The 27,666-nt window shown below is 39.2% G+C and overlaps 1 protein-coding gene across 1 annotated transcript; it reads left to right on the forward strand.

The window, feature by feature from the left end:
- The first annotated feature begins 17,409 nt into the window (after window positions 1-17,409).
- Window positions 17,410-18,246, forward strand: LOC122664505 (probable polyamine oxidase 5). Its single transcript, XM_043860349.1, has one exon. It carries the CDS (start codon window positions 17,410-17,412, stop codon window positions 18,244-18,246), a length of 837 nt encoding a protein of 278 aa, XP_043716284.1.
- Window positions 18,247-27,666: the final 9,420 nt, after the last annotated feature.

Genomic DNA, 27,666 nt, shown 5'->3' on the forward strand with positions numbered 1-27,666 from the left:
TAAACAAGACTAGGCTACCAAATGAAGTTAAAAGACTGAAACAACTACAAAGACATCTTGAATAAATTAAAATGCTAAACAATTTGCTCAATAGACTTGAAGTCATCTCTAACAAACAAAAATCAGTAAAGAGTAAAGACCATGAAAACAATATCATTGATGGGAATCAAGCTTTAAAAAAATAAAAAGAAGAAACAACATATATTTTTTTTTGCTGAACTCTAATCTTGTATAGAAGTTGGGTAGTAACTAAGTGTATTTATGAATCCTGATGGATTCGAACCATCATACTCTGGATAATTCCCAAGTGCTCTACCATTTTGAGCTAAGGACTTACCTTCAAAAAAACATGTTATATCTCTAGATACATAAAAGAGAGACAGAGATACAAACCATCATACCCTTCTCGCCTCCCAGCTACTCTTGCCTGCATTGGGCTAAGTTTTCACTTAAAAAAAATATGTTAGATCAAAATGGTAGAGCACTTAACAATTGTAGGCATTCCACTACAAAAAACATATTCTCAATCTAGTGAATCTTAAGTTGTTTAATCTTGTTCTTAGAAATAGTAAACATGTCTTGTTGATGCTTGAGAAGATAATGCTAAGGAAAGATCATGATCAGAGTTTTCCTACATAAAGGCAATAATGGAAAAAAAAAAAAATTCAATAATTGACATCAAGAAATTAACTGTAACAAAATAATTATGTTCACATTTACCGTTAACAATGAAGTGAAGCTAATGGTCTCATCTATTTGTTGAGAGTAATCTGGACCATCAGACATTGTAAATGTACCACTAGTGGATGCAGGAGCTAAATGATTCCCTTGTGAATCTTCAGTTCTTGTTGTCTCGTTACTTCTCTTTTCTTTAGTGTTTGTTGTCTCTTTATTTCTCTTTTTTTTTTCCTGGTTTTTCTCTCCAACCCATCCTTTTACCACCTTTACACTTTTCTTTCTTCTTCAGTCTTATTGCAAACATTACATTTGGGACCTCATCAGAGACAACCAATTTTGAGCCATCAGATGCATTGATGCTATCAAGCTGGACACATAATTCTTTTGTAACTTTCTTTACCAAAGCATAACCTTCAGTTGACCTTGAAGCTTGTGATGCTATCTTGACAAGTTCGGGGCATAGATCTCTATATTGTTGTGAACTGTCTAAGTTAATATCTTCTTCAACCTATTTGCCCTCATTGTCTACCACTACCATGCTTCTTGCGGCCCATGTCCATCTCCTCAAAATATAAACTGCAAGAAACTTGATATCTAGCCCATCCAATACTTTCAAAGAATGGCAACAAAAAATGCCAAATGTCTCAAATTTCTTGTAACTACAATTAATCATAAACATAAATGGGTTACAACAGACTTTATACTCACATTCTGATTCCACAATACCAACCACATATTCACGCAAGGGTTTACTTTCATCCTTGTATTTGAGTAAACAAACACTAAACCAGCTATACTGCTCTTCAAAGGCACTAAAGATCTAAGGAGTGTAGACTTCCCCAACTTGTTTGATAATAGGTGACATCGGGAACAAGTTTCTTGGAAGCTTGTTTCTTGAATCAAACTCAGTTTTTAACTCATTAGCTCGCTTATCATTCACAACCCTTTCAAAGTGCTTAAAAAATTGCACAATGTCCAAAGTAGATTTTAAATAATCCTTCATGTCACTGTTCAAACTCTCACTATGCTGTGTACTCCGCATACCTAATATGAAGGTATTTTTCATATAGCACCTATCCCATTTATGTTTTAATTCATATATACGATTCAACCATGAATTATTATCTACTACATAATCACTTAGTAATTTTAGCCATGCATCCTCAAACTGTATTTTCTCCTCATATTCAAATATACACTTTTTCAAATCTTGGAGAAAGTGTGAGCCATCCTTCATCAAATTATCCAAATGCTTAATGCCATTTTGCATTATGTGCCAAGTACATAGCCCATGCCATATCTCAAGCCGAACTTTATTTAATGCCTTTACCATAGCAGCATCTTGATCTGTGAAGATGGTAATAGGCTTCTTCTGTCCATTTGCTTCCTCGAATGCCTAAAATAACCACTTGAAAGATTCAGCCGTCTCATCATATAAAAATACAGCCCCAAATATAATGGCTCCTCTATGATGATTAAACCCAACAAATATCCCAAATGGTCTACTCTCTCTGTTTGTCCCAAAAGTAGTGTCGAAACTAACAACATCACCAAAATGTGCATAATCAATTATCATCTTCGGATCAGCCCAAAAAGTATTAGTTATCTTTTCATCACTGTCCAACTACACTGAGTATGTAAAAGAAGGATTGACCCTACTTTGTGTTTCAAAATACTTCAACAGACTTCCTGCCTCACCATAAAATAATGACCGTTGTCTCTTAGTTCGAAGATAGTTCTTAGTAGTGTAATCATGGTTCTCCCTCCCACCTACCTGCCGATCCATGTACTCAAATATGGCCTTAGGTTTGATCCCCAAATCATTAGCCAAATCAATTTCATAAGTATGTATGTCTCAAATTTTCCACTATGAATGAATCATATGAGTAGTAGATGAAAGATGCAGGATGTGATTACGTTCTTCAACAAAATCGCGGCACTCGTATTTTCCATTTGCAGTCAAATATATGGACATCCGGGCCATGCAATTTATTCGTGTTTCAGCTCGTGGCTTACTTGTATTAATGTTTCTCTTATCTTCCTTCCGCAAACCAACTTTATAACATACAAATCCTCGTGCAGTTATGGTTGTCTTATCTTTCTTACTCTTATTTGCAAATTGTCTCCTAACACTAAAACCAATACTTCCTCCGTATTTATTGTAAAAATCATAAGCCTCTTCCTCTAAATTAAACATCATGCCAATATGAGGCTTGCACTCAACATCTCCACTTAACTCAGCCTCAGGGATTATTGTCAAATTCCCCATGATTATGGAGGGAAGGAAATGAACCGAGAGAGAGGTCAAGTGGCGATTTGAAAGCCTTCAAGTAATCTTTGCATTTTCGAGTCAGTTTTGGGACCTGGTTTCAGAATATGAGAAACCAAATAGAAGGCCAGTGACCACCAGTCCACCACCATTAAAGCAACATAGGAAGTCCAAGATAAAAGCAGATCCCAGAAACAATAATGGTGCCACAATAAAACAGTAGAAAGGGAAACGAACCTATTCTGAGAATAGTAAAAGAACACAAGAACTAATCACAATATCCAATTGACAAGAGAAAAAAAAAAAAAAAAGGGTAAAGAAACTCATTTTTGCTATTCATTCAACAACCAGCAGTAGAAAACACAGAAAAGAGGATGTTTTACCAAGACAAAAACAAGACCCACCCTTTTAATTGAATAGTGTTGGAATTGCTTTCAAGATCTTCTAGATTAAAAGAAATTCTTGTAATTGAATAGTGTTGCTGAGCTTTAGCCTATTTTGTTGAGATTAGAATATTATAACATTTAAAGCTTTATTTGCTATTTATTTGTGTGGAATAGGAAAAACCCGAGCTTATGTTTTTTATGTCTGCACCAAATATCCTTATTGAATTTAATTTTGGAATGAAGTATATCAAAAGAATGTTTTATCCTTTTCTTGCTAACTATGCATGCCATAAGAGTGACTTTTGCTTCTCTTAGATTGAGAATATAAGTACAACATGTGCTTCTTGTTACTCTATTTTGCGGTGGAAATGCTAACCACTTACTGAACTAAGTGTCACGTATTAAACTCAACTAAACCCAATGACTTTTTATCCGTTATTTGAATCCTGTTCTAACATTCTTAACTACCTTGAGAATGCTTGGGTTGAAAATCAAAGTAGAATCATCAAGACATCAATTACAACCTGATTTATTCATTTTTACTGCTATTTCTAGAATTCTTTTTCTAATATTTAGTAGAAATAGTAAGCATACATAGTTTTGTTCTCATGAGTCGTGATTCATGGCTTGGATTATTTTTTACATTGGCAACCTCTTCTTTATAGATGGGGTTTTTTTTTTATAGAAAAGTTAAGGTTCTGCTCATGAGTATGAGATTAGTTCCAGTAGCAAACATGTTTACAGGTCCAGAATAATAGTACTGATAAACAGAAAGAAGTCAAAATTTTATTGAGTTTGGAGAACAATGATTTTGAAAAGGAGTTTTGACTTTGAGTAGTAATCTCTGCTTACAATGTTTTTGCAAAACTTTTAATAGGTAAAATGGAAAAAAAAATAGTTGGTACATTAAAGTTGTCCTTATATCGAAACAGTGTCAGTATGACCCACCATTAAATTGGAAAAACACATCCGCCTAGACCAAATTAAACTTTCAAAGCACATAAAATAGAAAGTCTTATGAACTAACTGATGCAAGAAATTCTTTGACAAGTAGTAGAGGTGGTCCAGAACCACATTATCATATTCCAATTTCCTTCAGAAATCAGGACCAAAGAAGAGTAATGAACAAAACAGAAAGCACGAAGCAAAAAAGTGGAACTATTCACAACCATCCTAATTGTCACACCCCAAACCACCCCCTGGGAGGATTAGGTAGGTGACCCGAATTGCATGCCAGCAATTCGCCAAATCCCACGGATCTAGAAATAGTTAGTCCATTCACAGACACACATCCACTGTATTACAACATGTAAAACTCAAAGTGCTGCATAAAACTATATTTACATTAAAACTTCAGAGAAGTGTAGCAGTACAAGAAATGATAATATGTATAATAATGTGTCTGATCATTCCTTCTCTCACTCCCACAGATAGAACAGTAGTATCTACCGTATACAACTTCTAAAAAAAAAGAAAATATATATACAGGATAAGGTAACTCGAGCCCCAAACAGAAGAAAAACTAAAAGCAGAAACGGGGAGAAACTCCTGTAAAAAACAAAAAGGAGTCCCCAAGACAAAAAGCATCAACCACAACACCCTTCACGGGTCATCATCAGTAGTCACCGAGAACACTCGCGTCATCAGTACGACCTCCATCGGGGTCCACACCAATATAGTCATAACCACCATGGCTCTCCTCCGGGTAATCAACCGACATCTACCTGTAGAATCATCTAACAGAAATCATGTATAATAGAGTGTGAGCTCCACCGAGCCCGTGAATGAAACACATCATCATGCATGCATATGCAATCACAATCATATGAGTCCTACATGAGGTGCAGTTCAATTTATTTATTAGCCACCTAACATCACAACTAAGGCAGGTTAGTTCTACTACAATCCCTAATACATGTATCCCTGGTGTGGGCTTTTAACCCCTTCCCAGAATACACCCATTGAGTTGTCGGAGAGGACCAGTCAGCTCCCGCATCAGTCACCAAGGTCAGCCCGACCAGCCCTCTATGATTAACCTGTGAGGCATCCATCCCTTTTTATTTTCTTTTCTTTTATCTGGCTTATAGCCCGGCTCGTAGCCCATAATTCACCTTTTTGGTGTCATAATATTTCTTTTCTTTTCTTTTCATTTCTTTTCTTTTTCTTTTTTTTTCTCATATATATGGTCACTCCCACAGACATCTAACACCTTAACCCCTGTTGGCAAGGGTGCGTAGCATGGGTGATGAAACTCTAACCCCATGTCTATATGGCATTGTATGAGTCGGGCAGTGTCAACTATATCTCATTCTACGGGCTGCCACATGCCTCATTTCCAAGCCGGCTATGACATCTAGTCTAACATTCACATACAACATTCAATGTCCAATTACAGAATCCAGTAGTCAAGCATATAATTGTTTCCAGATTTCAGGATTTAATGAATTAAATAAACAACACAATTCCTTTATGTTTTAATTCATTTTAGCATTTTAATTATGTTACATTTACATACACGACGACATTCCACTCACCTTGGTCCGGTCATACAGGTTCAGTTGCTGGTTCAGTTCCGGCTGGTGTCTGGCAGTGCACCTCAAGCGCGGGATCAAATCTTAAAGTAATAAATTAGAAATGTATTATTTAGTTGGTCAAAACTGTTTTGGGTGTCCTAGTGCTAATCTAGGTTCACTGGCTTGACTCGGTGTTCAGTCTGGTATCACTTGGAATTCTCCGGGTCTTGCACTGGGCCTTCGGGTCCATGTTCCTGTGCATCATCTGGAGATGTGGATCAAGGTCAAATCTGGTATTTACCACTGTAATTGGTTGTACATGGTCCTGATAGTCTTACAAATCAGTCCTCAGGTCAGCAGTTCAGTTGGACCATCATAGGCAGGGTTAACAGGCCCTGTGGGGCCCACTTGGGTACCCAAGGTATAAATATCAATGCACAAATGTGAAGAGGGGTATTTTGGTCATTTAGCACCTCCTCACACTGTACATCGCCCACTGGTGAAGGCCCACAGAGTCAGGTCAGCAATACAGTCCATTTCCATTCTCTGGGCGATAGGGCAATCACCCAAAGCCTGTTTGAAGCGTGAACAGGCTCCAAATCTTGGATTTTTTTGCATGGGCAGTGCCTAGGTCAATCCTCAATGCATGTGGGGTTGTTTTGGATCCCCTGGAGAGTGGATTCCAATGGTCCACATGGATCATGGCCTGGGCCCACCATTTGGCAGCCAGGAGCTGTCAAGCCAGCTCAGAGAACAGCAGCCCAGTTGTGTCTCAGCTCAAGGTCATGCTTTGGGTTACATGTAAGGATTGTTTTACATGTAATATCATGGTAGTAGGCTGTCCCTACAAAGATCAAGGCAAGGGCTAGCTTGCATGCACAGATCCAAGCCCAGACTGCCTATTCTGGGTGCAACTAGGTAGTGCAGTCTGGCACAGAGACTAGTTTCAGTCTCAGGTATGAAATAGCAGATTTAAATCATGTTAATATGCTCAGATCTTACATGCAACCAGTTTGCATGTCTGATCTGAGGCAGCACAAGGCAGCCCCCAGGTGTTCTGGGCTATCCTTGGCCAGATTCACCTCCATAAGGCAAAGATCCATAAAAGAAAATGGGAAACAGCAGTAGCAGCATATAGAGGAATGGATTTATACCTGAGATGGACTGGGTAAGCTGTTGGATCCAGAGGCTAGATGCAAGGATGGTCTCCCTCCTTCCTTCCTCTTCTTCTCCTTCTCTTCTTCTTCCTTTCTCTCTCCTTCTCTTCTTCTCTTTTCTCTCTTTTCTCTCCCCCACGGTCTTAATAGTGTAGAGGTCTAATTTTGGGCTGGGTTTGCCTATTTATAGGCCGGCCCAACTTAGGGCCTGTTTGGCAGCCACCCCCCCCCCAAGAATGCATTCTCCAAACTAATTCTGGGCCATTCTGGTGGGGTCCACAGGGGTCCAAGGGTAGGTAATGGTTCCCAAGACTCACATCTACCCCTAGAGGGTGTCTATGGTCTGTATGGGTAGTCCCTACTTGTCTGGAGTTCAAAATAATCAATTCAGCCACTCTGGGCGATTCACTTGGTGATAGGTCCAATCGCCCAGTGCATCGCCCAAAGAATACAGCAAGGCTGTAAATCCTCTGTGCTTGCACAGGGGCTTGGCCTAGGGCTTAGGCCTTGTACCTACATCTCACCCAGGGTCCAATACACATCTTTCCAGGTGTGGGCCCCATATTTTTGGATAGGAGAGAGAATACCTGCGATCCAAGCTATACATTATGCAGTGTGCAGTACAACTGCATGGAGCTGCAATCCACCTTCTGGCAAGTATGTAGGAGGTCATTCTCAGTGGTTCAGCTAGTGGTGTGATGCTCCACAGGGTGTTTGGATGATTGACCAGAGGTTCCTGTCCTTCATTCAAAATTTCCAACCAGTTAGGGGCATGTTTGACACTAATAGAACAGTAGCTGGGTAGAACAAAAAAATAAAAATAGGAATCTAGAGAGATATGAAAGACGAAAATAAATCTAAGAATAACAAAAACACAGGAGGGAAGGATATATAAACCAACCGGACATCATGAATCCAAAGAAAAATCAAAATATGAGAAACCAAATAGAAGGCTAGTATAAAGCAACCGTTGATTAAAAAAGAAAGGAATAACTCACTCCATTTCCATGAGTTCTCTCAACAAGTGCAGAAGGCTATAGGTACCCATCGCTGCAAGTGGCATCGGAAGGAGGAAGGGGATGAACCGATAGAGAGAGCGAGAGAGAACATCGCGATATGAAACTAACTTCCCCCTTCTCCCTTTTTTTTTTCTGTTTTATAGGAAACCACGTTTTTTGGGTTTAACCTATGACCCATATTCCAAATCGGGTCTTGGGTTCATGAAATTCTTTAAACTAATCTCCACCCTAGGATGTTATTATGCCATGTGTCGCACAGGGAAAGTGGTATTTCCAGGAATTGGTAGATTAAAGAATTCAAGAGGATTTTAATCCCAACTATTCACCGAGAATCACCCATCCACAACCTCATAGCTTAGTTGCCATGAAACCCTCTTGAAGAACCTCCAATTTGAGGATTCTTGATGATGGAACCTATCCAATCTTTAGCCAAATCATAGGGCTTCTTATTCTAATATACTTAAAACTTCTATTTAGTATTATTGATATTAATTAGTGACCTTCAATGACTTGTTACCAACCCCATTGCTAAACCACCATGAAAACCCATTGTAGAACCTCCAAATTGGGGATTCTTGATGTTAAAACCCAGTCCCCCTTAGGAGATCTTAATTGGATTGAATCCCTATGTTTAATAGCATCTTAGGAGGCTAATTATACCCCCAATAGGTCCTCTGCATGTCACACCCCAAACCACCCCCTGGGAGGATTAGGTAGGTGACCCAAATTGCACTGTAGCAATCTGCCAAATCCTAAGGATCTAGAAGCTGTTAGTCCATTCACAGACACACACATCCGCAATAATACAAGATGTAAAACATAGAGTGCTACAGAAAGCTATATTTACATTAAACTTGAAAGAAAATAAAAGAACACAAATATGTACCAAAGCATTGTTTTTTTTTTTTTTAGTTCTTTCTCTCTCTTTCTTAGAACATCTGCAGTGCCAACTTTATTCGACACAGCTCTACAAAAGAATATAAACAGGGCAAGGCATCTTGAGCCCCAAAACAAAGCTGTACAAAAGAGGAAAACTCCAACAAAAACAAAAAGGAGTCCCACAATCAAATAGAGTCAGCAGCACCCCTCACGGGTCTTCCTTAGCTACTACCAAAAAATACTCGTACCAGCGGTATGACCTCCGTTCGGGTGCATGCAGGGCTTGTTTTACGTGTATTTTCATAATAACTCACTGATCCTATGCTAAGGAATGGAAGGATCACATTGCATGCAGAGATACATGCCCAGACTGCCTGTTCTGGGTGCAACTATGCAGTGAAGTCAAGCACAGAGACTGACTTCAGCCTCAGCTGTAGAAACAGTAGCATATCTTGATATTTTATGACAAGATCTTGCATGCAATGGTTATGCATGCTAGATCTGATGCTTTCCAATACATCCCAGTGATATTCTGGGCATTACAGGCCCGAGACACATCACCCAGAGCAGAGATCAGGGATCAAACATAGGGAACAGCAGCATACAGTAGTTGAGCTTATTACCTGGAGTTTGTATGCAACTGAGTCAGTGCCCAATAGGTAGCTCAGGTCCCTCTTTCCTCCTTCTCTCTTCTCTTTCCTTCTCTTCTTCTTCCTTCTCCTTCTCTTTCTCTCTTTCTATTTCAGCTACAGCAACAAGGACAAAATAAGAGTTGGTCCCCTCTATTTATAGTGCTAGGCTGACTAACGCCTGTTTTGCCTTAGGTTCCATTTCTCAAGAATGCATTTTTAAGTGCATCATGGGCCATTCTGGTTGTACCGATGGGGTCCACATGGTTCAAGGGGAGGGTAATGGTTCTTAAAATTCCCATCTACCCCTAGAGGGTGTTCATGGTCTGTATGGGTGGTCCCCTGGTGTCTGGAGTCTAAATGAATAGTTTCAGCCACTCTGGGCGATTCTCTAGGCCTTTGGGCAATCGCCCAGTGCATCTCCCAGAGAATACAGCATTTTTGTTTTGGCCTTGGGCTTGCACAGGTGCTTGGCCTATGGCTTGGGCATTGCATCAACACCTCTTCCAAGGTCTGATACACATCTAAACAGGTGTGGGCCCCACATATTTGAGTAGGAGAGAGAGTACATGTAGTTTAAGTTGTACATCGGGCTATGAGTAGTGCAGCTACATGGGTCTGCAACCCATCTCCTAACAGGCATGTAAGATATCATCCTTGGGGGTTCTCCACTGAATTCAACCACTGGAGTGATGCTCCACAGGGTGCTTGGATGACTGGTCACGGGTTCCTGTCCTTTACCCAAAATCCCAGTCAGTCAGAGGCAGGTTTGACATTTCTCCCCACCTTACAAAAATTTCATCCTTGAAATTAGCTTACCTTGTAGTTCAAAGAGTTGAGGGTACTTTTCTCACATTTCCTCTTCGCGCTCCCATGATGCTTCCTCCATGGGACTGTTTCCCCACTGAACCATAACGAATGCGACTGTGCGATTATGGAGATTATGTTCCTTCCTGTCTAATATCTCCAATGGTTATTTCTCATAGGTCATATCCGCATCCAGTTGTTCAGGTTCAGCTGAGAGTACATGTGCCGGATTGTTGATGTACTTTCGTAGCATTGACTCATGGAAAACATCATAGATTCCTTGCAAGGACGGCGGTAGTGCCAGTCAATATGCTATGGGTCCCACTTTATTGAGGACTTCATATGGACCAATATATCTTGGGCTCAGTTGACCCTTCTTGTTGAAGCATAGCAACCCCTTCTTTGGAGATACTGGGAGAAATACCTTCTCTTCGACTCCAAATTCAATATTATTCCTCCGATTGTCGGCATAACTTTTCTATCTGGGTTGGGCCGCTTTAATTTTTTCTCTAATCACACCCACCTTCTCACGGGTTGCCTGTATCATTTCAGGCCCAAGATAATTTTGTTCTTCGACTTCATCCCAATACAACGGTGTGCAGCACTGCCATCCATATAAAGCTTCGTTTGGTGCTAGGCTAATGGTGGAGTGGTAGCTGTTGTTGTATGCAAATTCCATCAAGGGTATGTGGGCATCACAACTATCTTTCATTTCTAATATACAGGCTCTGAGCATGTCCTCTAAGGTCTGAATAGTTCTTTTGGACTGTTTGTCCATCTGAGGATGGAAAGCAGTGCAGAGATTTAGTTGGGATCCCAGTGCCCGTTGTAGACTCTTCTAGAATCTTGAAATGAATTGGGGGTCCCTATCAGACACGATGCTGACGGGCATGCATGCAGGTGGACTACATTTTCAATGTATAATTGGGCGAGCTTTTCCATCAAGTAGTTTATCTTGATGGGATAAAGTGACCCACTTTCGTCAGTCCATCGACAATCACCCAGATTGCATTCATCCCTTTCCTGGTGTTGGGTAGATTGGTCACAAAATCCATGGTAATTCTTTCCCATTTCCACTACGGAATAGGGAGTGGTTGCAATACCCCATACGATCAGTGTCTTTCCGCTTGTATTTGCTAACAGGTGAGGCCTTCGGACACGTACAGTGCTATGGTCTGCTTTAATCCCATCCACCAATAGTACTTCTTCAAATCCTTGTACATCTTTGTGCTCCCAGGGTGGATCGAGTAGGGTGAATTATGTGCTTCTCTAAGAATTTGGTCCTACACATCATAGTCACCAGGCACGCACAATCTATCTCTGAATTTTAATGCTCCATCGTGGACCAACGAGAAGTTTGGGTCCCTGTGAACTCCATGCTTCACTTCACAGATTATCTTGGCTAGATCGAGATCTTTGGGCTGCTTCTCGGTTATCTCTTCCTGAATCGACGGCTGCATATCAATAGCTGCTAGTTGCATAGCTGCTCCTTCGATCATGATTTCCATATCAAATTTTTGAGCTTCTTCTACTAGCTGTTTGCTAACAACCAAGGAAGCGAGGGATGCGGTTTGGGATTTCTTGCTTAATGCATCCGCCACTACATTGGCCTTGCCAGGGTGGTATTAAATCTCATAGTCGTAATCCTTTACAAATTCTAACCACTGTCTCTGTCTCATATTTAACTCCTTCTTGGTGAAGAAATACTTCAGACTTTTGTGGTCGCTGAAGATCTCACTCTTTTCACCATAGAGATAATGTCACAAAATCTTCAATGCGAAAACCACCGCAACCAATTCTAAGTCATGAGTGGGGTAGTTCTTTTCGTGTTCCTTCAACTACCTTGAGGCATAGGCGACCACCTTACCTTTCTGCATCAACACACCACCCAATCTATTTTGGGATGCATCGGTGTACACCACCATGCCTCTGGTGCCATCTGGAGTGGTTAGCATTGGCGTCGTTACCAATCGATTCCTTAACTCTTAGAAGCTTTTCTCGTAAGTGTCAGTCCACTCAAACTTTGCACCCTTCTTTGTTAGCTTTATCATAGGTGCCGAGATGCGTGAAAAATTTTTGATAAATCGGTAGTAATACCCAGCTAAACCCAAGAAGCTATGGATCTCAGTGGCATTCTTCGGAGTCTCCCACTCGAGAACCGCCTTCACCTTGTCTGGGTCTACCTTGATGCCATCCTTGGTGACGATATGTCCCAAGAATCCTATCTAGTGGAGCTAAAATGCACACTTGGTGAATTTGGCGAACAGCTGGTGTTCTCACAACCACTGTAACACGAACTTAAGGTGTTGAGCATGTTCCTCTTCACTTTTGGAATAGACTAGAATGTCGTCGATGAATACAATGACAAACTTGTCTAGCACATTATGGAACACCATATTCATCATGTCCATGCCAGGGCGTTGGTTAACCCGAATGACAGTACTAAAAACTCATAATGTCTGTATCGAGTTCTAAACACTATTTTGTGAATGTCGCTGCTCTTGATCTTCAATTGGTGGTATCCAGACCTAAGATCGATCTTAGAGAAGACTCTTGCTCCTTGCAGTTGATCAAATAGGTCATCGATGCATGGCAACGGGTATTGATTCTCAATTGTAAGTTTATTCAGTTCTCGATAATCAATGCATAGTCGCATGCTACCATCCTTCTTCACGAATAACATGGGTGCTCTCCAAGATTGTAAGTTTATTCAGTTCTCGATAATCAATGCACAATCGCATGCTACCATCCTTCTTCTTCACGAATAACACGGGTACTCCCCAAGGAGACACACTTGGTCATATGAACCCCTTCTTCAATAAATCTTGTAATTGGGCCTGCAATTCTTTTAATTCTATAGGTGCCATTAGGTATCACTACAAGAAATTGGGCCTACGATGGCGTTTGTAAACGCCGTTATAAGTCCGAAAAATGCCGCCATAGGATATAACGGCGTTTATAATTTGTGCCGCTGAAATGTCGGCAAAGGTACCGCCGTTTTTGTACAACGGCGTTTTTTTAGTGTGACTGTGTATGTACCTTTTTCACGGCGGTTTTTAATAAATGCCGGTGAAAATGTCCTACAACGGCGTTTTTATAAGTGTCGTAATAGGTATTGAATTTCAATTCTTTTGCGGCGTTTTTCAATAAACGCCGGAAAAAGTGTCTTACAACGGCATTTAAAAAGTGCCGTTATAGGTATTGAGTTTACACTTTTAGCGGCGTTTGTAAAAAAACGCCGATAAATGTAGGTTTTTTTAAAAAAAAAATTATTTATATATTCAATCCATTAACCTATTTCAAAGATAATAGATTCAACATGTCATCTATTTTTATATCCAAACCAAATTCATATATAAAACAGAGATATACCTCACCAAATACCCTACCCATTTCAGATTCGAAGTGTCCACAGAGATGGGATGAAATAAGAGATTTAAGTAAATATATCCAAGTCATGTTAAAGTCTGATACATTTAAAATGCAATGCACTGAAACAGAGATTAAGCGATCAATAGTCCAAATCAAACTCAAATCTGACCCATTTATAAGTAATAGGCAGAAACAAGGACTTGAGCAAGTAATTGTCCAAATAAATAGACTGAAACAGCGTGTCCTTTTATGCACAAATTCAAAATTCATCACAAATCATCTAAAGAGAATTCTGAGTTTGAGTTGCTCAGGTCAAACTGATGCCTTAACACACTTGAGGGGATTGTAATCTAATAATTGATGATATATCTCTAGAACTGTCATGAGATGGTAAGGGCAATGAATGCTCTGGTACAGAAACACGAAGCACATTAGGTAGTATGAGATCCAACACAAATACTTGTTAATGATTAGACAAATAATATCACAAGTATGAATGGTCAACTAAGTATAATAATAGGTTAGAAATGAATATGTCTCTTGAAAAGTTGGTCTCAACCATATAAACTAACTTGTTCCTCTTTAGTTAGATCAAGTCTAAAAGAATGATAAATGAAACACAATATTAAGCTAAGCATGGCATAACACAGACAAAATGATATTTATGAACTAACAAGAAATAGAGTTTTAATTGGATCCTTATCACCTAGCATCACACTTCTTTATACTAACAATGAAATATTACTCTTATATAGTACTTAGCCTTTCACTCATAATCAAATGAAAACATGTTTTGCAGCCACAGTACAGTTATAATTGCTTCTTCTTACAAAGATGATTACTTTAACCTTAGCATTTCAAGATTCCTAAATCATGTGGATGTACCTGAGGAGCACTGCCAAAAAGATCGTTCGGAATAGCTAGATTTGCACAGCAGGGTAAAGTCTACATCATCAGCATTGACTTGAGCCATTTGAAGAGCTCTCTTTGCTGCCTCAACAGCCAAACCCGTCAATCTATCTTTCCCGACCAAGGCACAAATCAAACCAAGAAATTCAATATTTTCATATGTAGACTATCATAACCTATTAAGTATCAAGTAAGCTTTCCCTTACCCAAAAAACAAAAGAAGTAAGCTTCCCAATGATTGTTCACTATGTAAAACATGAAAAAGAAAAAGAAAGAGGGAAGTCTGAATGGTGGGTATCAACAGCCAGCAGCATTCCCATAGTTATTTGAGATCTGAAGATTGTGAGGATGAGGCTACCTGAAAGAACTCATTGATTAAGAATCCCAGTGGAAATAGAAATCCATTCATCCATAAATAGTTAAGCCTCTACACTTGACTGACAGTAGCAAAGTGAAAGAAGAGAAAAGAAATAAAAATAGTCAAGAAAAGATACATTTTTCAACCATTGCTGAATTTGTTTACGTAAGAGAGAAACATTCCAAAACAATGATATATCAACTATCTAACTTGTGGTTAGAATAAGAAAACCCAAAGTTTACATCAGATACATGCTAAAAACACACACATACACTCATACACACAGCCTAATGGGCAGCGACATAAACACCCAAAAACACACACACTCTCGCAGCCACTTGGGCAGCAACACACATGCACCTGGACTTACACAACCCACAGGGTGCCTCTGCCATGCTGTAGCCTGGAGTTACAATAGCCATCCATGAGTTGATAAACTTTATAAATTTCTCACTTTACCCATATGAACACCAAACCTAAAGCCCAGGTGGGAAATTTGGAATTTTAGGTGAAAGCTCTTACTTATTGCTGTTGCTCTGGTTTTTGTGTCTGGTTCAATGATGGTTATTGCTTTGTGTGGAAGTGAAATGGGTGTTGTGTGGGAATAATGGATCCAGAAATTAAAATCAATGGGGACTAATCAAAAGATATTTTGGTGACAGTATTGTTTGAGAACACTAACCAAATGTTAGTTTAGTTTCATTTCCATGCGGATTGCTACCCTATCTAAGATGCTTTATAGCAAGACCCACTGCACTTTGGCTTTGATCTCCATTGCGTTTGTTCATGATCTGAAAATACATATGAAATAATACATGGAGTAGAATAGTAAAAGAACAAGAAGGAAGTTGAATGTCAACCAAGCTTTGTTTTCTGGAGTGAGAGCCTCTTTCTTTAACCAATTAAGCAATTTACTCAGGAATAAAAAAAAACAGAACAATTATGCTATTCTACACCAGTTTTCTATTTAAAACCACTTCGGAAGACATACATTTTAATGAATTCATATCAACCTTCCAAAAAATAAAACTTAAATATTCAGTTTCCTCTACAGATATTTAAATATGTGCAATCAAATACACTCTTTAGGGCTAGCTTACTTATGAATCTTATTCCTAGTGGATTATGTTAAATTAGAATGTGTTGTTTTATTACCTTCGTGAGGAACTCAGGAGTGTATATCCGGCCTCGGGGACCAGAGGGTGGATTCTCTAGTGTGTACTTTCCTATAAGAGCACCTACAAGTTCGAAAAGATAGCCATTAATGTACAGATACATTAAAAGAAAATAGTAAATAAATAGAAAGGAGAAGGAAGAAGAAGGGTGTGCAGTGGGTGCAGAGTTGAAGCAACTTCTGAAGCAATCCTTTTGGACTCAAAAGTATAGAACCCAAAAGTTATTTATTTCTCAATAGAACAGTACAAAATAAGTGCTTATCACAATGACAACCTGATGAAATTTCTCCAGGCAAAGAATAAGTGAAATAAAAACAAGGTCAAAATAAAAGTCAGCCAATTTTGTAAACCTTGAGAAGGAAGCACTACAAGAAATGCTTGATGTGGTGCTGGGGAAAGAATAGTCATAGGTACTGGGGTAGAAAAAATACCAAATAAAAGTAAACTAGAAAACAAAAGAGAATAACAATACAGTTAATGCAACACTAAAGTCTCATTGAATTACTGGATAAATCCTTAACTTGAAACTAAAGTTGAAAATGCTGAAAAAGTAGTCATCTAGGTTCTCCTTTGCATCCTAAGTTGAATTTTGAGTTCGAGCTTATATTTTTAGCAAAATGTTTCTACGTACATAAGAATGTATAGGAATCCCACCTTAGGTAATAGGAGAATACGCAATTAGAGTGATCCCCAGCTCATCACAGGTGGCTTTCACACCTTTTTCCTCTGGCGCTCTGTATATCAGGCTGTAATTTACCTGGTTGGAAGCCAGTGGAATACCTCTCTTCTTAAGCTTCTCATAAGCATCACAGAGACGTTTAGAGGAACCTAGACCTACCTGACAAAATTCACTTACATATAAGATGTTAATTTGGGACTAAAGAGTTTTATACAAGTTTTCTCAAGGAAAGAATAGAGGTGTCAGTGTCCTCCGTGTGGCTGCTCAACTTTGGAATCCCTAAAAAAATGATTAGATGTTCTGAAGAGAATTCACAAAATTAAATCTGTTGTAATCCAAAGATCATCTTATTTGTTTCCCTTTGTAACTTTTTTCCACACAAAAACCATAAACACCATGTTGCTGAAAATGAGAAAATTAGCGTTGTAATTTGAGACACCAACAGCCTTCACAAGGCCCTACTCAACCGCATCTCCAAGGCCATCAATGTAACCTGCAAATATCATTTAATCAGTCTATGTGAGAGAGTCTTAAGACAGTTGTGCATAAGAATGATAAAATTTCTGTGCTCATTGCAACATGGAGAGTAATGGGGGTTGCAGCAGCAGCAGCAGGAGGCCTGTGAAGCTCTGTTTCGATGATGGTTCAGAAATGGTGGCGGATCATGTCATTGTGATAGTGTCTTTGGGGGTTCTCAAAGCTGGGATTCTGGGAAAATCAGGTATGTTCAGTCCTCCGCTTCCCTCCTTCAAGACTGAAGCGATTTCCAGGCTTGGTTTTGGCGTTGTTAACAAGTTGTTTCTGCAATTGGATCGAGAAAGTGAGAATCTTGAAACGTTTCCCTTCCTACAAATGGTGTTTTACTGGTCTGATTCGGAAGCCAGAAACCAGAAGATTCCCTGGTGGATGCGTAAAACAGCTTCGCTCTTTCCAATCTACAAGAACTCTAATGTAGTCCTCTCTTGGTTTGCTGGGGAAGAAGCTCTAGAGCTCGAGTCTCTCAAAGATGATGAAATTCTAAATGGAGTCTCCAGTACAGTCTCTAGTTTCTTGTCAGATTCTAAGCCCCAAAACAGCAATGGATGTGTGAATTCTGTGGAGTGCAATCATAGTCATGGGAAGAAGATAAAGTTCACTAGGGTTCTAAGGAGCAAATGGGGAAACAATCCTTTGTTCATGGGTTCTTACAGTTATGTAGCAGTGGGGTCGAGCGGCCATGATTTTGATTTAATGGCAGAGCCATTGCCACAAAGTAGCAACAGTGACTTTGTTGAAGGAGCTTCTCCTCCTCCTCTTCAAATTCTATTTGTAGGGGAAGCTACATACAGAACACACTATTCTACCACCCATGGAGCTTATTTCAGTGGTCTAACGGAAGCTAATAGACTCCTACAACATTATCTCTTGCACCATTAAAACAGTAGAATTCTTAAAAGATCTTCTACTCAATATGACAAAGCAAGAGTGAAAGGGAGATGGGTTGGGTATTACTATTATTTTTTCTTGAAAATGTATTAAATTAAAGAATCTTCTTTTAGATCTTTATAACTTGGGGTTAAATTCCTTTTCTTTTTTTTAATGTTGGATAATTTTATTTGGGAGTTTCTTTTCTTATATGATCTTATGATCTTCAAAGCTAAGTTGGTTGAGAAATTGAGATCATGTTTGGCATTTGTATATTAGAAGGAAAAAAACAAAAGAGAATTAAAGCAAAAGTTAGAGCTTGCTATCTCAATCTCATGTAGTCAGGTCTCTCTCACTCTCTGTTTCTTAATTCCTTTAATTGGACAGGATTCGATAAACCCGGTCCTTTCCACCTTGGGATATCTTCCTTTTCTCTGCAAATTTTGTTGGCAATTGCCATGACTTAGTAAGAGGTGACATGAATGAAAGAATAGCCATGAAATACTACTTAAAAAGGGGTACAAGGAACTGGTGATGTAGTCAGTGCACCCCCAAAGGTCTGATGTGGGCTAGCTGGGGCTTCCTTTGTTGGGAGAGGGAAAAATGAAAATGACTAGTCAAGATCAAAGGAGCTTTTCATATTGAATAAAGACTCCATTATTTGTTTTAGTTTTGGCACTTACCTCCTTCCAAAACTCACAAAGCTGTCTTCTTCTTCATCATCTTCTTTCCTCTGCAATTCTTATGGGTATTTCATTTCTGTAAATCTTTTTTGTTGATTTTGTGTACAAAAGTGCAGAACAATCTGTCATTATGTTCTTTTCTGATTCAGCAATCTGTGATAAACAAACAAATGAGAATCTCAATTCCCCCAATATCCCTGTCTCTCCTCCTTCCCAACATGATGTTCTCTTTCTAGGGAGACGAGGGAGAAGGGGTTAAAAAGTCTATATGACATTAGTTGTAAAGAAAGCATTGATTAAGGACAGAAATTCCACAACCTCTACTTACCTCTCTCACCTCCAAAACAAAGAACTTAGGCTCAAGTAGTCCAAGTAACACTCATTTGGGTTATTAACTGGTGGCTACTTACTCTGGTGTAGTCACTAATCAGAATGATTATGTTCTAACCATCTGAAAAGAAATTAAATTTTGAGGGTAAGTACAAGAATCACTGTCACCATCATCACCATCATCATCTTTCCACAGCATTAGAGTTTCACTCTCAGAGAACAGTTGGTGTCACTGCAGGTTATAGGTACAAGTATAGGCATATTATTGGTATCAGTGTCCGCCGATATTATACAAATAGTTTGGAATTGGATCTTGTCCGGCCAGTATCGGCTGTAATTTCAAAATTGAATTAATTTTTGTCCGATACATCCACAACAACTAGTAATTAGAGCTAGGCAATTTCTAATAAATCCAATGATCAGAATTCAGAACCGAACAAGATATCAGAAATCTGACATCCTAAACACACTTGGAAACAAATAGAACAAAGATGAAAGTAAAACCTATTCTATTTTCTTTTTCCCCACCTTTGTTTGATCAAAACAAATCCAAATTAGCTCAAATTCTACTGTTTTCACTTTTCACCATCACAAAGACAGTCAGAAAAATATCTTGGTTACCTCAGTCAAACGATGGATGACTAGCAGGATTTTGCTATTGTGAATTATCTTTCCTGGTTGATTTGAGTTGGCTGATTATGCATTGAACAACCTGGTTTGTGTACTATGATTTGATTATAGGTTCTATTGATTTAACTGAGACTAAGGACAATCCTCTTTTGGAAGTTTGAGATGCGTAGAAAATTGTAATTTCAATTGAGGAACTAAGAAGTACGTAAAAAATATGCGGACTTGTAGTGATAACTGGAAGGATTAAGGCTGACTAAAAGGTGATGTCCTCTCTGAATCGGCAGTAATGTTGTCAAAAGGGCATGACTGATCTTGTGCCAAGTACACTCTCAGTCCTTATAAACACATGTTCATATGTCATTCATTTTCCAACCTAAACAATAGGGATCTAAGAGATGTAACAGAGGGAAGAAAAGGATTTCAAACCTTCAACTAATCATATAAGATACTAAAATACTACAAATCAAAAGGTCGTATCACAGTTACCAAAGGCTAAGATAATATAGGAAAGCTCATGCCGGCTTTGCACCACCATTTTCTTGTGGTGTTACAGGAGTGCTGCTACCACTCTTTTTGGAGCTGCTTGATGTCCCTGTAATGGTCCTGCCCATGAACTTTCCAGCCTTGCTGAGGCCACTGCCCACAGCACCAACAAGCCCTACTCCTGCCCCAATCCCAGTCCCAACCAGACCTACTCCAGCCCCAATGCCACTCCCCACAAATCCAACTCCAGCCCCAACTGCATCCAGCCATCAAAGAAAAAGAAGAAACCCAGATAGAAGTTGGGTATTATCCATGTCCCCCAAAATCCGGACACTACTCTGAGTGGTTGTCCTGTGTCCCCCACCCTATCACTCCACCTCAATTCCCCTACCCTTCCTTCCTTCCTTCCTCCCATTTTATTTTTTATTTTTTATTTTTTTTTTTTATTTTTTTTTTTGTAAGCCTCCTTCCTCCCTTCAGTAGAGCTAAAAAGAGAGCGAGCATCTTCGAGGAATAAGTCCCAATCATATCTCATAACCCATGTCCCCACCCATTGTTTTCTCTCTAAGTGTCTAGTCTCTCCCCCTACTGTGCCACTGTTTGTTTTCTCCATCTTAAGAGGCCTGCCTGAAGATGGAAAGTGAATGGTTAGAGCTTCATGTCAACCTCACACTCTCTCAAAGGGCTCTTGGTCCTTATGCCAAAAGCCAACTACACAAAGGGTACTCCTCCGCAAGCAAGCTACCTCAGCCCACAGCTTAAAAGGTCTCTCTCTCTCTCTCACTTCTTAATTTTCAGTCCAGACTCCGTAGTCCATACAACCATACCCGGTAGTAGTAGTACTGTAGTATGATATATCAACACCCCACAGGCCATAAAGCTCTACAAAGCTCCAAAAAGCTCATGCCCTCAAAGTGACGCCGACGACAATCCCCATTAGAATTTCAGAAATCAAACCTATCTTTTTGGTCCTCAAACGAAGCAAAAGAATTGAATGAACGAAGACGGAAGAGAGAAGTAGAAAATACTCTCCACCCTCAAAGATCAAAACCACATGTTCATACATATATAAACTACATAAGCAAATCCAAAGATAAACACAGAATGAATCGAAGCAGAAACAGAGAGAGCGAGAGAGAAAGGAGAGTTTAAGATTAAAAAAAATAAAATTAAAACAACAAAATTTAACTGCAAAAACCCTAAACAAAAGAATATTGGACAAAAAACTTGAAATACTAACAACAGATCAAACACAAGAACTAATACTTTCTCACAAATCAAAACATGTAAGAAAAAAACAGAGGAGAAGGGTTCAATGGGATCGAACCTTGTGGGACTTGCGAGAATTGGTGTTGCTGATTCACCGTTGCTCTGTCGTTTCAGAGAAGTTTGACGGTTGAGAGAGGAAACAGATTTGAGAGAACTTTGACAGAGAGATGGAAAGAGCGGGGAAATGAAAAGGTTTTTGAGAGAGAGATGGACAGCGCGGGGAAGTGAAAACAATTTTGGGGTTTTTTTTGGCTGAAAACTATTATTTTTTACGGCGTTTATTTATAAATGCCGTTGTATTGTGACATACAACGACATTTCTTTGGAAACGCCGTTAAAAAAAATATTATACCATTATTAAATAGTGAACTACAGTGGCGCTTGTTAAAAAAACGCCGCGGAAACTAGTTTGTTTAACGGCGATTGTGATCAAACGCCGTTATATATTCATATATGTCTTCACATATGACGACATTTGTAAAATATGCCGCAATAGCTCAACCCAAAGTGCCGCCATTGCACCAATTTCTTGTAGTGTATGGTGCCTTGGATACTGGTGTCGCACCCGAAATCAAATCGATTGTGAATTCCGTTTCATGATCTGGCGGTAGCTGGGCTAGATCTTTTGGGAAGACGTCGAGAAACTCTCTAACGATGTTAAGTTCTTCCAAAGGTTTTATCTTTGTCTCGATATCCATTACCATGGCCAAATAGCCCTGACATCCTTCGTTCAACAACTTTCGCGCTTGAAGGGCGGACAAGGTTATTCTTTTGGACTTTTTCATCCGTTCACTTTCGTCATTCATTTTAAACGTGATCTTCTTCTCTGCACACATTACGTTGGCTCCATAGGCGGGTAGCCAATCCATGCCTAGTATCACGTCGAAGTCCTTCATATCGAACTTGATTAGACGAGCGGTTAAGTTCTTCCCGTAAATTTCCACCAGACAGGGGTCATAAACTTCCTTCAGGCTCACGACACTACCGATTGGTGTGCTAACTACTAAATTGTGCCCAATGTCCCTTGGTTAAATGATCATCCTACTCGCAAAAGTGTTGGAAACAAAAGAGTGGGATGCACCCGAGTCGAATAACACTAGCGCAGGGGTGGACGAGACAATCAGGGTACCTAGGGTTTGTATAAAATAAGGATGCAATTAAGTTTTCTTGCATCCATAGGTTATTTCCTGCAATTTAGTAGTATTAGGTGGACTTCCCTGTCATCACCTAGGGATTCACCTCCGCTTCTTCATTAGTCAGTGCGAATACTTTTCCTCGAGTCTGATTGTCCCATGGCTGAAAGGGTCAAGCGTGGGACCGGATTGGCGGGTATGTGTTGTATTCGTGGTGCATGCATTCCCTGGCCATATGTCCTACTTTGTGGCACACATAGCATCTGTTGGACAACACAGCCGGTGAAGAGGCCTGGCTTGCTTAGCTCATTGCAGGTTGGGCTGGCGGAGCTACAGTTGTCGCTTAGCTTGCAGTAGGTTAGGCAGGCCGACTATATGTGGTGCAAAAAGGGGTTTGGCCCACATCTGGCCAATGATACTAAGTCGGGCTGGGACTCAAACTAGTTCCTCGGAAAACCTTGTTCGGCCATCCGAAATTCTGATAGTTGCTTGGCCTCTTGCCCAAATCAGGCGACGCTGTAGCTTTCTCTTTCTCCTTCAATCTGTCCTCCATAGTCTTCACCTTGTTGACCATTTAAGCGTAGTCCTGAATATCTAGGACTGACAGAATAGACCCGATCTCTGGTTTGAGTCCTTTTTCAAACTTCTTTGTTTTACTAGCTTCCCCCTTCATGTGCTCCGGGGTGAAATGGAATAAATCTTCAAACTGCTGCTGGTAATCCAACACGATCATGGATCCTTGCACGAGAGCAGAGAACTCAACTTCCTTCTTGTCTCTAAAGCTCTTAGGGAAATAATTCTTAAAGAAGACTTCTTTGAATTGCTCCCAGGTGGGATTTGGAGTAACTGCTTCTAAATTAGGCTTGGTTGCTTTCCACTATGCTTCCGCCTCGTTTTGCAGTTGATATCCAGCACATATCAGTTTCTGTGCATCCGTACACTCAAGTACGTGAAATGCCATTTCCAAGGCGTTAATTCACCTCTGCTGCATTGTCTTAGAATTTAATTTAGAAAATGCGGGCGGCTGGAGCATTTTGAATCTCTCCATTACCTTAGCTGTAAAGCCTTCCGCTGTATGTTGGGGCACAGGTGGTGGAAACTGTATGGGCCGGTTGGGTGGTGGTGGTGGTACTGCTCGCTGTTACATCATGGCAGCGAACTGTGTAGACATTTGGCTCAGTAACTCCTATTGTTGCTGCATGGTCCGCATTATGGTGGTCATGATGGTATTTACCTATCCAGCTGCCATTCCTAGTTGAGGTGCAGCAGCAGTAGCTTGGGCAGCCATTGGTACCACATTTGGGATGACTCGTGGTACCCTCGGTGAAGTAACCGATACTTCAAAGTTCTGAGCTTCAGCTCCATCCGGTAGCTCAACTTCTGGAACAAATAGAGGGCGTCTTCCACGACAACCACCCCGATTGGATCTCGTATTGACCATGATTGATCTTTGAAAGAAGCTTTGTGTTCAATATTCCCACACCCTTAACGGGAAAAAAAAATTTACAATTTCCAACTATCACATGTATGTTGTCATTTTCATAGTTCTAGTGTAATAATGCTAGCATTCCAGTAAGAAGTGATATCTACCAAGGGTATTTCCAGCTATATTATCGTTGCTAAGAGTTTGATGTATGTAATGTGTTTTATGCCATGGTATGTTACACAGGATGACAAATTAAAGATTTATGTTAATCAATGATTATTTAGTCTATACCTGTACCTAACACGCAAGTCTCTCCAACCTCTTCTCGGTCATAAAAGCCTGTATGTGTAGGTATCCTATATCACTCCTAACCTCCTCTGCTAGGGCAAGGTAAACGGCACAATCCGCTGCACCACTAGTGTTAGCAAGTGCCAGGTAAACAATCAGTTGCTTCTTTGCCCGGGACTGAATCTCTCAAATCCAAGCTAATCTCTTCCTCAGTCGCCTAATGTAGAGCATGTTGTGGGGTCTCCAAGCCCGAACAACACAGTTAGATCCTGCCATGGAGAAGTTCTAGGTATTAGGTTTCTATGGTCACTTATTTCATAATCATGCGTAACACTGTAGGCAATTAAAACAACATAATCAGGAAGTTAAATGGATCAGCTCGAGGTTGCACACAATGCCACAGTGTCCTATTGGGTCTAATGCACCACTCAAGTAGGGACATATGCAATGAATAAACCTCTTATTTCGCCCTATAACCTATTGTGTTTAACCATGATTCGGTTAGGCTATGGGTAAGGCATGACCTATATGCAAGCATAGTATCAATAGGAAATGTCTAAATTTTTTTTTGGAATACTGCAATCTACACACTACCATACACCCTATGTATCTATGTTTGGATTTCCACACAAGATTCGTACAACCAAAGTTATATGTATTAGTTTATGCATAATATTTATACTCGAAACAGGTTGTAAAAAAAAATTTCCATCTACCCATCAATTGCTTATTTGTTTATCATACCTTGTATGCATTTTCACATATATTATTCATGGTTATTATTTATATTATATATATATATATATATATATATATATATATATATATATATATATATATATATATATATATATATATATATATATATATATATATATGTATATACACTAGTAAAAATGCACGTGCATGTGCACGTGTGACCATATGCTCAGGGAGAAAGAAATATGAGGGAGGAAAAATTGTGGAAAAACGGAGTTTAGAAGCTTTTTCAAACATAGAAAGATTTTCATCATCAAAAAACATAGAAAGATTTCCAAAAAAAAATACTATAGGAATTGTGAAAAAAAAAATCAAAAACACAATAAAAAGAATAAAACACTTAATAACATCACAACAAAAGTATACCAACATAAATTGAGAATAAAAATATAAAGAAAATCATTAAAAACTTTGAATAAAATAAGGGAATGTAGTATTGAATCTTGAAAGAACCACAAGATAAAGTGTGAAAAATAACTTAAACAGTACTTAAATATCACAATATTCCTTACTTTTTTTTACCATGGGATGTCATAAATTTTAAGTTCACATATCTTTTAATGTTGTAATTAAAATATCACAAAAGTGAGAGTTTCAAAACACACACCCAGAGAGAGAGCGAGAGAGAGAGAGAGAGAGAGAGAGAGAGACCAAAATCCATATGCATTTTCAATCTTATAGAAAATAGAATATCACTTCAATGATCATAAGGGAAAGAATTACTTCAAAGTTGTCACATGGACATGGATGAGTAGTTGTAAAAGTATCGAATAAGGCCTGCCAAACTACAGACCGATATCCCCCTGAAACCAAAACAAAACATGAACCTCGAAGAGAAACTAAAATTACAAAATAAGTAACAACTTGTGACAAGATGATGAGTCTGCATTGGGATGCATAGAGCTTCTCCTGTTTCATCTATCCAAACTCTTGGCGATGAACTGTTGCATTCCCATTGTGATACAACATGTACAGTGTATAAGTGTGCAATAACCTATAAATGAACAACATTCAAAAAGGGAATATTGGGAAGAGATCAAACTATTGAAGAGTCAACTAATACAATAGTTGGGAACAACATAATTCAAGAGATGTATAAATATACCACATGATCTTGGTTGCTCGATATTGGATAGCAGGGAATGGGACTGTTAACACATTATCAGAAGATGTTTGATGTCATCTTGGTAACCACAATAAATCTCACAAGTTAACATAGCCAAGAAAGCAATCTATCCACAATGATGCTTTAACATGCTTTTTTATTAGAAACATAAAATAAAATTTTATTGAAGAAGGTAAACAAATTAGGTAGGAATACAAAGCATGATATTAGAGTGTGGCTCCTAATACAACCAGCCCCAGCACCCTAACCAAGAACGGACTAAAGCCAAAATAGAGAGCCAGCAAAAGCTGTAGTTATATCACAGCCACTACAAACAAAATAGACCATCACCACCATTGGACAACCATTGACAAAGAATCAACAATCCAAAAATAACTGCAATAACCATAGAACAGTAAAACAAAGAGAAGATTAATTTGAAGGAGAGAGAACTTAAATGATGTTCAAAACTACAAGTAAAAAGCCTAAAACCTAAAGACCAGCTTTTGCAACTACCTTTCACGAACTTGACCAATCCTTTCTCCCTTCAAAGTCGTACTAAAGAGCAACCAAACACATATCATTCATTAGATATAACTAATTCTATGATCAGGAAAAATATTTTAAATCAAGCATATATCATTCATTAGATAATCAATTATAAGATCAAGGAAAAAATTTAAATCAAAAGTAAGAAAAATTCAATGGAAGCCCACGAGAAAAAAATCCAAAAACAAGGATGGAGAAGAATAAAAGTCAAATGAATAAATCATGATAAACATATGGGAAATTTACGGAACACCCCCTGAAAATGGGTCGAAACTCGGATCACCCCCTGAAATTTGAAAATACTCAGACCACCCCCTGGAATAGAGCCCAATACTCAGATTCAACCCTACCATTAGTGGTCCACCATTAAATGATGAAGTCAGCCATTTAAATATTTTTTAAAACCCTAAACTACCCTTGTGCAATGTAAAGTTACAATATTACCCTTGCTGAGAAAAACCCCCCAAAGTCTAATGTTATCTTCTTCCTTCTTCACTCTCTTCCCAAAAAACCTGCAACTCCAAAAGTGAACTTCGCCGGACTGAAGAAAGACAAGGAATTTGAAAAATGGGTTGCCGAGACTGCTTTGACTCACGCCCTTATTGAAGCACCGTTATTCAAGCACCCTTCGTTCTTCGTTCTTCACTCTCTTCCTAATTTCTGACAGAGACGCTGCTCGGCCAAGAAAGAGGAAAGTTACATCCGTGCAAGAGTAAATTGAAGGTAAATCTTGAACCATTGCCTTCAATACGGCATATGCCGGATCCAATTCTCGGC

This window comes from Telopea speciosissima, chromosome 6 (genome assembly GCF_018873765.1).
Source record: "Telopea speciosissima isolate NSW1024214 ecotype Mountain lineage chromosome 6, Tspe_v1, whole genome shotgun sequence".
NCBI classification, from domain to species: Eukaryota; Viridiplantae; Streptophyta; class Magnoliopsida; order Proteales; family Proteaceae; genus Telopea; species Telopea speciosissima.